Source organism: Rhinatrema bivittatum, chromosome 5 (assembly GCF_901001135.1).
Source record: "Rhinatrema bivittatum chromosome 5, aRhiBiv1.1, whole genome shotgun sequence".
Classification (NCBI taxonomy): domain Eukaryota; kingdom Metazoa; phylum Chordata; class Amphibia; order Gymnophiona; family Rhinatrematidae; genus Rhinatrema; species Rhinatrema bivittatum.
Genome location: NC_042619.1, coordinates 5,253,810 through 5,267,153, shown reverse-complemented (window position 1 = coordinate 5,267,153; position 13,344 = coordinate 5,253,810). Strand labels below are relative to the sequence as shown.

Genomic DNA, 13,344 nt, shown 5'->3' with positions numbered 1-13,344 from the left:
AGCAGAACTGAGACACAAGAGACTTAATGAATTATAACACATACAGTGGCTATGATGGCAGAAAAGACATATTACACCCTGCATGATCCGAAACTACATTATTGTGGGTGTGGTAACTTGTGAGACTCCTGCCCAGATGATCCCAGGGACCAGACAATAATATATAATAGGTTGCAAATAACATACGCTGGTACTGCAGTAATTTAGCACAAGGCATCTATGGATCAGTTAATATGAGCTGACATCTTGAGTACCAAAAGTGAAATCTCTTTCTGTACTTTTGGATCTCAGAGAGAAGGAGTAATGTCAGCAGGAGTAAGTAATAGTAACCCGTCTACTTGAATGATGCCACCTTGTGTGACAGTCTGCTCACTAGTCAAAAAAGCTATAGGATGTTTCTGCCTTTCTCAAAATGGAAGCACTTGTACCTGAACAGAGGAACTCACAGCTCCACCTTAAAACATTAACAGATTTGTACTTGCTTTCCAATTAAAATAAAGCTCTCTGTGCTTGCCTTGTGGCTGAGACTCTAGTGCTGTATATTCTGGCATGGGGATTTGGCTTCCAATGTCCCATTAGTTGGGGGGAGAGTAAAATAAGTCCGCCTGTAACTGCTGTACCCAGCGCAGACTGGCTTGCAGCATAAAACTGCTGTACACCGTCGCTCGTATGCCAAGAGCCGAGACCTCAAATATCTTCTTGAGGTGAACTTCTAGCTTCCTATCCTGAAGGTCTTTCAGCGCTGTAGAACCAGCCACAGGAATGGTCATCTTCTTAGTAACAGTTGAAACCGAGGCATCCACCTTTGGAACTTTCAGGAGCTCAAGCGTATCCTCTGGCAAAGAATATAACTTGTCCATGGCTCTGCTAATCTTCAAGCTGGATTCAGGAGTATCCCACTTCCTAAATACCAATGTTTTGACCGATTTGTGGAAGGGAAAGGACTTTGCCGGACCCCGAAGGCCATCTATCACTGGATCCACCTCTTCCTGATCCGATTCCTCTCGCCAAATTTTTATACCTAATTCCTCCGGAACATAGGGTATCAGGGGGACTCGGCTCCTCCTTGTGGAAGAGCCGCACCACTTTAGGATCATCCCCTTCCTCGGCTGTGGCTTTCCCCCACACCTCATCTGGATCGCAATCTAAATCCATGTCCTGTGCTGGCGGATCCCTGAAACCTCAGAAGAACTATCCACTGCGACTGGCAGAACCAGGGCTCCTGGAACGCGCCGAAATCTTGCAGCCCCAGAAAGCTTAACCCTCTTAGAAGGCCCAGGCTGCACCAGTGCCACCTGCTCAGCCCTACGCCACCCCATGGCCTTCCAGGCTGTATAAGCCCTGTGTAAAAACAGGACAAGATTGGCAGAAAATTCAGAAGAGTCATCTGACTCTCCCAGCAGGTCTTCCTCACTGCTTGAGTGAGTTTCCACAGCATATATTCACTGTAAATGCGTTTTACTATGTAAATATTCCTGTCCCTTTTCTCTTTTCTCCTCCTATCCCAGTTGGTAATTTCCTTGTTCATTGTAACTATTATTTTCTGCACCAGTTCAATTACCCTAGTTCTATGTTTATTACACGACTTGTTAAATGTAAACCGACTTGATGCAACCTTTGGTCGTGAAAGCCGGTATAGAAATTAATAAATAAATAAAATAAATAAAATTATGACCTCCCCTGGAAGCCCCAACCACCGGGGACAATGGAGGAGGGAAATCTCCCTCCTCCCCCCCATGGCCCGTGAAACAGCTGTGAAGGAGGACAAAATGGCCACCATTCCCACGCTTAGCAGGAATGGGCAGTCTGCCAGCTGCCTTGCCGTTGAAGTGTCCTCTCCCCCAGAGAGAGACTTAGAGCATTTAACGTCCCGGGAAAGACGCACGCACATGTCTCCACAACTAGAACAGCTCAAGCCACATGGCATTGTAGCAGGGCGCAGAACTGCGATGATTGCATCCGCATCCACATCAGAGTCAGCTCCCTGTAAATCAAGAGGATCTTCCGGCACACCATCAGAGTCCTCTACATCCCTGGGGTTGGCCTCCGAACCTGCTCGACCCAAACCCAGGCGTCGCAACAGGTCCCTGGATCCTCCTGCAGGGGCCACCTTAGGGGTCTTGGAAGCACAAAAGGGCAGCCTCCCCTTCGGACACTTGATCCCCACTCTCTTCTTCGCCAGGAAGGCCTTCTGTAGGACTAGAACGAACTCTGGGGAAAAATCTTCGAGGTCCTCAGCCCCACCACAGGGATGGTGGTACGTTTCGTCACAGCAGTGACAGAAGAATCTACTTTAGGAACATAAGAACATAAGAAATTGCCATGCTGGGTCAGACCAAGGGTCCATCAAGCCCAGCATCCTGTTTCCAACAGAGGCCAAAAACCAGGCCACAAGAACCTGGCAATTACCCAAACACTAAGAAGATCCCATGCTACTGATGCAATTAATAGCAGTGGCTATTCCCTAAGTAAAATTGATTAATAGCCATTAATGGACTTCTCCTCCAAGAACTTATCCAAAGCTTTTTTGAACCCAGCTACACTAACTGCACTAACCACATCCTCTGGCAACAAATTCCAGAGCTTTATTGTGCATTGAGTGAAAAAGAATTTTCTCCGATTAGTCTTAAATGTGCTACTTGCTAACTTCATGGAATGCCCCCTAGTCCTTCTATTATTCGAAAGTGAAAATAAGCGAGTCACATCTACTCGTTCAAGACCTCTCATGATCTTAAAGACCTCTATCATATCTCCTCTCAGCCGTCTCTTCTCCAAGCTGAACAGCCCTAACCTCTTCAGCCTTTCCTCATAGGGAAGCTGTTCCATCCCCTTTATCATTTTGGTTGCCCTTCTCTGTTCCTTCTCCATCGCAACTATATCTTTTTTGAGATGCGGCGACCAGAATTATACACAGTATTCAAGGTGTGGTCTCACCATGGAGCGATATAGAGGCATTATGACATTTTCCGTTCTATTAACCATTCCCTTCCTAATAATTCCTAACATTCTATTTGCTTTTTTGACTGCTGCAGCACACTGAGCTTACGATTTTAAAGTATTATCCACTATGATGCCTAGATCTTTTTCCTGGGTGGTAGCTCCTAATATGGAACCTAACATCGTGTAACTACAGCAACGGTTATTTTTCCCTATATGCAACACCTTGCACTTGTCCACATTAAATTTCATCTGCCATTTGGATGCCCAATCTTCAAGTCTTGCAAGGTCCTCCTGCAATGTATCACAGTCTGCTTGTGATTTAACTACTCTGAATAATTTTGTATCATCTGCAAATTTGATAACCTCACTCATCGTATTCCTTTCCAGATCATTTATATATATATTGAAAAGCACCGGTCCAAGTACAGATCCCTGAGGCACTCCACTGTTTACCCTTTTCCACTGAGAAAATTGACCATTTAATCCTACTCTCTGTTTCCTGTCTTTTAACCAGCTTGTAATCCACGAAAGGACATCGCCTCCTATCCCATGACTTTTTAGTTTTCGTAGAAGCCTCTCATGAGGGACTTTGTCAAACGCCTTCTGAAAATCCAAATACACTACATCTACCGGTTCACCTTTATCCACATGTTTATTAACCCCTTCAAAAAAATGAAGCAGATTTGTTAGGCAAGACTTCCCTTGGGTAAATCCATGTTGACTGTGTCCCATTAAATCAGGTCTTTCTATATGCTCTACGATTTTGTTCTTGAGAATAGTTTCCACTATTTTTCCCGGCACTGAAGTCAAGCTCACTGGTATATAGTTACCCGGATCACCCCTGGAGCCTTTTTTAAATATTGGGGTTACATTGGCCACCCTCCAGTTTTCAGGTACAATGGATGATTTTAATGAGGAATCTTTAACATGTCCAGGCAGTCCTCAGGTAGCGGGTATAGCTTGCATTGGATGAAACGGGAAAGTACACGGTAACACCCTGAGTCCTGCCAGGACCGGGTCCGCGTTTGGTGTCATCGCTGCCGCCACAGAATCATCTGGTGGGGCATCAATTCCCAATTCTTGGAGAATGAAAGGAATAAGGGGCTCCAGTTCCTCTCGCTGGAATAAGTACAAGACACAGGGGTCGTCGCCCTCCAGCGCGGGGGCTTGGGCTGTGGTATCATTATCCCCTACATCAAACGGGTCTAAGGGAGGCGGGGGGGGGGGGGGGGCACCCGGGACCACATGAACCCTAACCGGGTCCTGAGGGTCCGGAACCACATCAGGTGATGGCACAGGAAAAGGAGGAGGATTCGGAAGAAGGGGGAACAACTGGGGGGGGGGTGTACCTCCCTCTGTAAGCTGCCCAAGTAAGATTCATGCAATAAAAGGACAAATTCTGATGAAAAACGGGTCCGGGCCGAAATTTTTTTTTTTGTGTGGGGGAAGGGGGGGGGGGGTGGGAGAGGTGAAGGGGGGGGGTCCGAGCCATGCACACCCCACCCAAGGTTGGATGCGTCTGTTAAGATAATTTGAGGATCTGGAGCCTGAGGCCTTGAATGAGATTGGAGTGGTGCAGGCTAGTGACAGATGGAGCTGTTTGGTAACCTGGATAATGCTGGACATTGGCTGACAAGCTTGAATCCACTGGCATTTTTATGTTTAAATGGTTTTTATTGATTTTTCAAAATTACAGCAACAACAACATTCCTAGGGAGAACAGGGCTCTTGGCTCTCCCCAGCGGCAATCAACACATACAGTTACAAGTATCTCACTAATCCCCTAAACACCTGCCCCCCGCCCCCGGCCCCCCCCCTACGAAGAAGAGAAGCAAGCTGATATACCAGAACATCAAGAGCAGCATGACACTATTACATAAAAGGTGATACATCAATACTGTCATAGAAATTTAGTCGTTAATCGCCAAGCTGCGCGCCCTCGAGGAAAGCGATTGGATATAGGGTTGCCACACCTTCAGAAACCTCTGTCTATGCCGTGGGGAAATCCTGGCCTCCAAATTTTCCATTGTCATCATAAGATGCCAATGATTCCTCCAGGCCCAATAGGACGGGGCCTCCGGCGAGCGCCATACCAAGAGTATCAATTTTTTCCCCACCAGAGTAGCCTTTTGAAAAAGTACTCGAAGACCCGGATCCCTAATTCGGATAGGAGATATACATCCAAAAAGCATCCACATAGGGGTGACTGGGAAAGAAATATCTATCAAGTCCGCTAGATAAGCTGCAATTCTGCGCCAAAAACGTTGTACTAAGGCGCACGCCCAGAACATATGGGAAAGAGTCCCCACAGCCGCGCCACACTTAGGACAGGCCGCTGTGTTTGCTATGGTCGATTGATGGGCCGCCTGCGGCGACATATAGGCACGGCTCAAAAATTTAAACTGGAGTTCACGATAGCTCGTGTTGTTCGAGAGCCCTGCTATTCGTCGAAATGCCCTGCGCAGTATTGTCTGGCTAACTAGAAAGGTCCCATCCCTATTCCAGCGGGCCTCCAACACTATGTACATATCCACCTCCACCATACGAACCAGGGCCTTATAGTATATAGATAATGTTGGAGCATTAACTGCTTCAACCCTGAAGACACGATCAATGGTATGAAAGGTTGAGGGGAGTCTTGTAGCGTCTGGTAATGCATTTATGTAATCCACTGGCATTTTAAGGTCCCCTGCATTATTCTCATGGCTAGGCGAGCCATCGGAGTGACATGCACCGAGGACGTCATGTGACCCAACAGTATGAGGAAGTGACGAGCAGTTGAAGATACTCGAGTCTGTAGTTGATGTGCCAGAGATGTTATGGTGAAAGCGCGATCCTGGGGAAGGAAGGCTTTCGCCTGTATAGTGTTTAGGTCGGCCCCTATAAAGGATAGGGTTTGGGATGGAACTATCTTGGATTTGGGATAGTTGATTAGAAACCCTAAGGAGATCAGGGTGTTGATAGTGAGACACAGGGAGGTTAATACGCCCTGCTGAGTCGGAGTTCTTATCAACCAATCGTCGAGATAAGGGTAGACATGCACACCCTGATTCCTGAGGAAGGCTGCGACTACCACCAGGCACTTGGTGAATACTTGTTGAGCGGACATCAGGCCGAATGGTAGTACCTGGTACTGGAAATGATTAGGGCCAACCAGGAATCGCAGGTACTTGCGATGAGATGGAGCACATTACCACTGGAATTAAGACTAATGAAAGAATTAAAACTCTTTAAAAAAGGCTTAAAAACATGGCTCTTCAAAAAAGCAATTCACAGTGAGGTAGCTGAATAACATCACATAAAAACAGCTGAAAGTCACCTGAAAAAAGCAGAACTACTTATTTTATTATTTTTCTCATATTTAAGTATTAAATTGGAAAGACAGTATAAACATATGATTACTCTAAAAATCATAAATGGTAATCACACCCATTCCCCATTTAGAGTATATTATTGAACTATGTAACTGTATAACACTGGCACCTTTTGGATAATTTAGAAACCAACCCAAACATATTTGTGCCTAGCTGTAAACCGTTGTGATGGTGCTCAACTAAACGACGGTATAGAAAAGTTTTAAATAAAATAAAATAAATAAATAAAATTGAGATGTGTGTGTAAGCGTCTTGGAGATCTAGAGAGCATAGCCAATCTCCTCTTTGTAGAAGAGGAAGTAGAGAGCCCAAGGTTACCATTTTGAATTTTTCTCTGTGCAAAAATTTATTTAGTGCGCGGAGGTCCAGTATCGGGGGTACACCACCTGACTTTTTTGGTATTAGAAAATACCGGGAATAAAACCCCTGCCCCTGCTGGGATAGGGGCACTGGTTCTATTGCTCGGGATTTGAGGAGGGATGAGACCTCCTGTTCGAGCAAGGGAGAGTGGTCGGACATCCCCATGTCAGCCGAGGTGGAGAGTCCGCTGGAACAGTCAGGAAATTTAGGAGGTAACCCTGAGTGACTACTGCAAGTACCCACTGGTCTGTGATGACTGTATGCTAAGCGCTGTTGAAGTGGCAGAGCCGACTGCCGACCGGTATGGATGGAAGAGGAGGTTGGCTTACACTCTCTAGGAAGGAGTCAAAACCCTGACGCTGGTCCAGGCTGAGACTTTTGAGGCCGAGTCTGCCTGGATTGACCTTTTTGGTAAGGTCTGGAAGGGCGTCCTCTAGAAGCCGGAGGATAAAATTTCCTTGGCTTGTAGGTCGGCCGCTTAGAATCACGTCTGAAAGTTCTCTTAGAGGCGGAAGGGAACTCAGACGGCACAGAAGAAAGCTGGCGCAGCGTTTCATGGTGGTCATTCAACTGCGCCACAGTCTCTCAGATCTTTTCCTCAAAGAGATTATCGCCCACACAGGGTAGATCTGCTAACCTGTCTTGGACTTCTGGTCTTAAGTCCAAGGATTTGAGTCAGGCCCATCTTCTTGTACTAATTCCCGCTGCAAACACTCTAGAGGCAGTGTCGAAGATAGCATATGCAGCGCGGACCTCGTGCTTTCCAGCATCTAGACCTTTCTGAGCAAGAATATGAAGTTGAGTCTAGAGTTGCTCTGGTAAAGAATCAGAGAAGTTCTGGATTCTTTTAAAAAGGTCTCTGTTATACTGGATCATGTATAACTGGTAAGAGGCAATGCAAGATATCAGCATTGAGCCATGGAAGACATGCCTGCCAAAAGCATCCAGGGACTTTTGTTCCTCCTTGGAGGTATGGAGGAATGAGGTTTTGAACGTCATGCCTTCTTCTGGGCTGATTCAACAACCACAGAATGATGATCCAACTGTGACTTTTGGAATCCAGGAGCTGACTGCACCAGATAGGTGGCATCTGTCTTGCGATTGACAGGTGGGGCCGAACATGGGTGTTCCCAGTTTCTCTTCAGGAGATCAAGCAGCATTTCATGGATAGGTATAGACATGATTTCCTTAGGAGCATCTAGAAATTGGAGTACTTCCAGCATCTTGTGCCTAGAGTCCTCTTCCATCTGAAGCTGAAAGGGAATGGTTTCAGACATTTCCTTGATGAAAATAATAAAAGACAGATCTTCTGGTGGAGAGCGTCATCTTTCATCTGGGGGAGAGAGCTTTGATGGTAGATCATCCGTATCCTGGGCCGAATCATCAGTCCAAGGATTATAGGGCTGATCTCCAGCACCTAGTGGGTCTCTAGCAGGAAGAAATGGTGCTAATCCTGAAGGACCAGGCCTAGGCATCGACGGCATCAGAGGTGGCACTGACAGCATCAAAGGAGGCATTGATTGAGGCACTCACGGCATCGATAGATGAACCGATGGCAGCACCGAAGGGACCGGTGACATTGATGGACGAGTCAGTGGTAAGATCCCAGATGGTGGAATGGGTATCGGTGTTTCCTCATCACCCGATGATAATGGAATCGGTGTAGAAGGCACTGGACCCACTGGTGCTCTCGGTTCAATTGGAGGCAGGGCACCGATCAATGCATCCAGTCTACCCGGTAGCGGTGCGATCGCTACGGGAATCGGATCGGTGACCGGTTCAGGGACCGGTACCGGCATCTATGGAGGTTGGAAGCCCTGAATTGCTTTACCGATGGCCTCTTGGATCATCCGATCCAATTCCTCACGGAAGCCTGGGGCATGGAACCCCAGAACTGGAATAGGAGGCAGCACTGGCACATCCGGAGGGTCCACCGGTGAAGGTGGAATCGCGGATCCCAGCACCACTGAAGGTGGGGAATGCCTCGGTGACAGGGTCACAGAAGAGGATGGGGCCTTTTCTGGACGGGGCTTCTTTGTCGGTGGCTCTATCGACGTCAATGCCGAGGACTTGCCTGGATCGATGGACTGAGCTTTCCAATGCCAGTGTCAACGCTTTTTGCGATGTTCTCCTCGGTCCTTTTCTTGAGGAGGCAATCGACACCTTTGGAATCGTCGACGCCGGTCGAACAGCAGCGGTGTCCCGGTGCTGGCAAGAAGTCAATGGCACCAGCTAGGACGACGTCGAAGCTATCGATGGAGTCGGGGTTTTTAACTGAAAGAGAAAGTCCATTTTCTCTAATGTGCCATTTGGGCACATTTGGTGCAAGTTAGGACATCGTGGTCGGACCCCAAACACATAACACAGACCCCTTGCGGGTCACTGATGGACACTGTTCAAGTACAGTTGGGACACCGACAAAAACCCAATGCCGAGGCTCCGACAAAAATTTAGCCGCGGTGCGGTCGATGGCCAGTAGACCCCGAAGGGATATCTCGACAGGAATCAACCGCAATAAGGGTAAAACCTTACCTTTCGACCGCGGAGCATGGATATCGATAGGGGGACCTCTATGGGGTACAATTTTTTTTGAAAATTTTGAAAGAAGTTCTGTGAGGAAAATTCCTGTCAGGAATCTCAAGAGAGCTCCTTAACCTGCGTGGCTACTGCTGCGCGGAAAAAAGAAGACTGAAGGGGGACCCCTGCTGGATGCAGGGTCAGTGCATTACTGGGCATGCCCAGTAGGTGCCAGTCAAAGTTCTAGAAACTGACAAAAGTGTTCTGTGATTGGGCTCCATCCTGATGATGTCACCCATATGTGAGGACTACCATCCTGCTTGTCCTGTGAGAAAAGGCCAATGTGGTCTTTTTCTGCCCTCATGCCATTCTAGTCGGATACAGATATAGCAGTGCATGGGCACTAAAAACCTGGTCCTACCTGGATCAGAGACTTCACGCTGGGCTGGAAGACCATGTTGGTGTTGAGTAAGAAGGAACGGAGGAGCGGCTGGGGGTAGCAAGCAAGATGTGCAATGATCCCTGTGAGTAAGACATTGACATACAGCGAGTTCTGTATCATGTTCTCCAGCTTGGCAAACAGAACGGCAACAAAGGGACCTGTGGACATGGAGGGGAAGAGACATTAAAACCTGCGCACCTCATTCTTCATGGATACTGAAGCTTGGGAAACAGCAACCAGAACAATCAGCATTTGGGGTCTTTTCTAAATCTCTCTTGATTGGCAGATTTTCAGACATATGTTTAAGAGATATCGAGGTCCATATTCAAAAGACATTTAGATGGATAACATAATAGTTATCCGTCTAAATAGCTTACCTGGATATATTCAGATTTTATCCGGCTAAATTCTAGTCAGCAAATAAGTCAGGGGGCTATAATTTAGCCAGATAAGTTATTGGCAGTACAGAGGCGTAACTGGGAGGAGCTGACTTAGCTGGCTACCTCTAGTCAAGTCAAAGAGCTGTCCTAAAGTTAGCTGGCTAACTAATTAAAATAGATGGCTATATTCAATAGTGTGGCTGCACTGCTGAATATGCTTCCAAAGTTAGCCAGATAAGTTTATTGGGATAACTCTGCTATCTGGACTGCGTCTGAATATAGACCTTGATGTGTTTATTGACCAGCGGTAGGCAATCCTTGGTCCTTGAGTGCTACATGTCAGTTGGATTTTCAAAGTATCAACACTTAATATTCATGAGATGCATTTGCATGCACTGCTTCCATTGCATGCAAATACATTCTATGCATATCCATTATGGATATTTACCTAAAAGTTCCACTTAATCAATAAAATTATTCTAAGCAGATAACTATTAGCAACATATAGCAATGTAATATCAGAAACAACAAATACAGGCAATGCTATAAAATCAGAGAAATCTGCAAATAAATCCGTATAGTTCATAAAAAACAATTTAAGAGGCAGAGTTAAAAGATTTAGAAACATAAAATGCCTTACGCTGCTTATGCTTAAGTTGCATCTCTTACAGGGAGAGCCACAGAGCTCCAGAAAGGAGGACGTGCCACGGAAAGATGCGCATTCGTGTTTCCTGTAGACAAACCTCCTTAAAAGTGGGACGGATGAGCAACAGAGAATGCAGTGAATGAAGGCCACGGGAGGTAGGTTATCTTTTGGTTAAATTAGTGATAGCCTGAAAACCCAACCTGCTTGTGGCACTCAAGGCCTGGAGTTGCCTACCCCTCCTACAGACAACCCCCAAGAAATACAGTTCATAAATCAAAGCCCTTACATCAGTTTTAACAACCTATTATACAGTGCCCTCCGCCTTCCTTGAGCACTTACATTAGCAGGCTCCATTTTGAATAATCTCACGCACATGTTCAAATACTTCAGTAAAACTGCATAGATACGGAGACCAAGGAGTCATAAAACTCAAGAGAGGTGGCAGTGAGAGGCCCTGACATACCAAGCACTATCCTGAAATGTTTGCAAACGCCGAGGTCCATGTTTAAAGGGGCTTGGCCCCAGGCGAACACACCCTGTGTTTTCAGTGTCCCACCCCAGCAAATGGGTGTTAGCTGGGCTGGGTCATTACCTGGATCAAAAAGAGAGGTCCTGCAGGGGCGTCACGGAGAGCTCACTATTCATCTCTCTGTTGCTTATCTGCATGAGTGACCGTAAAGGGTTTTCTTTTATTATCAAACAAATAAAAATCATCATCTCAATCATTGAGGAGATGCAAATATACAAGCCTGAAGGAGGAGAGACTTTCCAAGGGAAGGACATTTTACCTGTGGACTCCGCACCGATTTTCAGAGGGAAACCTTTCCTTGTGAGCAGGGCACGAGGAACAGCACTGGCACAACTTTGCACCTGCTTTTTGCGTGGCTACTTTTCCATGGGAGTCTGCACGTCTATAGCAGAGTTGCTTGCCTGTAACAGCACACGTGGGAGACATCGTCAGATGGAGCCCAGCACGGAAAATGATGTCAAAGTTTCCAGAACTGAGCACATGGGGAGCCCATAGTCTGCTTATTCAGTTTAACTTGAAAAACCCAACTCCAAGGGGAGGCAGGCGGGTGGGAATCGTGAGGACTGCCACTCTGCTGTCCCGGGAGAACACCTGTTACAGGTAAGCAACTCTGCTTTCTCCAAGGACAAGCAGAAAGGCAGGCCTCACAAGTACAGCTAGCTACAGAAAAGGGAGGACTAAATCAGGGCCAAATGGCACAAAAACAATGTTTTTTCTTAGCAACTGGCCTTTTTTCTTCTATATAGATATATATATATATATTTATAGGGACATAAGAACATAAGAATTGCCATACTGGGTCAGACCAAGGGTCCATCAAGCCCAGCATCCTGTTTCCAACAGAGGCCAAACCAAGCTATAAGAACCTGGCAAGTACCCAAACATTAGATAAATCACAAGCTGCTATTGCTAATTAATTACCGTAACAGCAGGTTATGGATTTAACCTCTAGGAACTTATCCAAAGCTTTTTTAAACCCAGTTACACTAACTGTAGTAACCACATCCTCTGGCAATGAATTCCAGAGCTTAATTATGTGCTGAGTGAAAAAGAATTTGTTGCAACCGTCGCTGCCCGATGGCTTCACTCCGCCTACCTTTCTTTTCTGCGACGACTCCTGCTCCTTGTGGACGTCTGGCTGCCGCGGCGTCTGCCCGCCATCCTCTCCGGCGTCCCCGGACCGGCTTGGGCGCTGCCTCCCGCCATGCTCCGCTGGAACCTTAGGGCGCGTGTGCGCCGCGCGGCCCTCACTCTTATTTCCTACTTGGAGTGAACCTCAGGGACGTCCCCCTGTGATGACGTCACGCTGCCCGGATATTTAAGGCTGTTGTTTATTGCTAGCCGTTGAGTTCGCATGGGGAATTCTTATGGATGGGAGTCACTCTCCGTACCCAGCTACTCTGCCTCTCCAACTTCTATTTGGACTCTTTGCTGTTAACGAGGTACCTGCTCCTCGGGGCTTCTCTGCTTCTTTCAGGTCGCTATCAGGAACCAGTACTCGCTCCTCGAGGGCCCATGTTCCCTGACTCGCTGCCTGTGTCCATCTCCTCTTCTACTTGGAAGAATTCTCTACAGACACCATCAGTGAGTACTACTACCATCCACTCCTCAGAGCTGTCTCCCTGGAACCACAATTCAGCTGTCAAGAATAATTTATTATTATTATTTTTTTTTATCTGACGAACCGGACCCCAGGAGCTGCTCCAAGTAGGGTGAGTGAGCCGGGCCCCCCGGTATCACCCCTGCCAGGAGTGGTTGCTGGGTTCAAAACCTCCCCAACTCCGGCAGCCTCAACTAGGAGGGATAGTCCCCCCAGGACTTGGCAACCTCCCGGGAGGCAGTGAGAACGGCTGTGAAGAAAATAAACCCCCCTTTTTTTTTAAATAACTTAAATGAAAAGAACAGCCTCTCTTCAAGAGAAAAAGAAAGTCTACAAAAAAATGAACTCCTAAACTACCTGACTAAAAAATAACAAACTACCACAGACAGCAGGGCTTAGGGACGTCCACTTCTGCTGGGAGACAGAGAAATACTGAGGGACTGCAGGTGGTGCTCCAGGGTATACGTCAGAGTCAGTCGAACGTTTCTCTGCCTCCCTCTGCTGGATTGGTGACATAACCCAGGGTCTGGACTGATCCAGGTACGTACAGGGAACT

The 13,344-nt window shown here is 47.0% G+C and overlaps 1 protein-coding gene across 2 annotated transcripts in view; it reads right to left on the bottom strand.

The window, feature by feature from the left end:
* FAM160A2 (family with sequence similarity 160 member A2) overlaps positions 1-13,344 on the bottom strand; it is a 211,879-nt gene that overhangs the window by 17,673 nt on the left and 180,862 nt on the right. For both annotated transcript variants that reach the window (XM_029601916.1, XM_029601917.1), the window contains exon 11: positions 9,613-9,791. In XM_029601916.1, the coding sequence (XP_029457776.1) occupies positions 9,613-9,791 (179 nt within the window). The remainder of the gene's footprint in view (positions 1-9,612; positions 9,792-13,344) is intronic.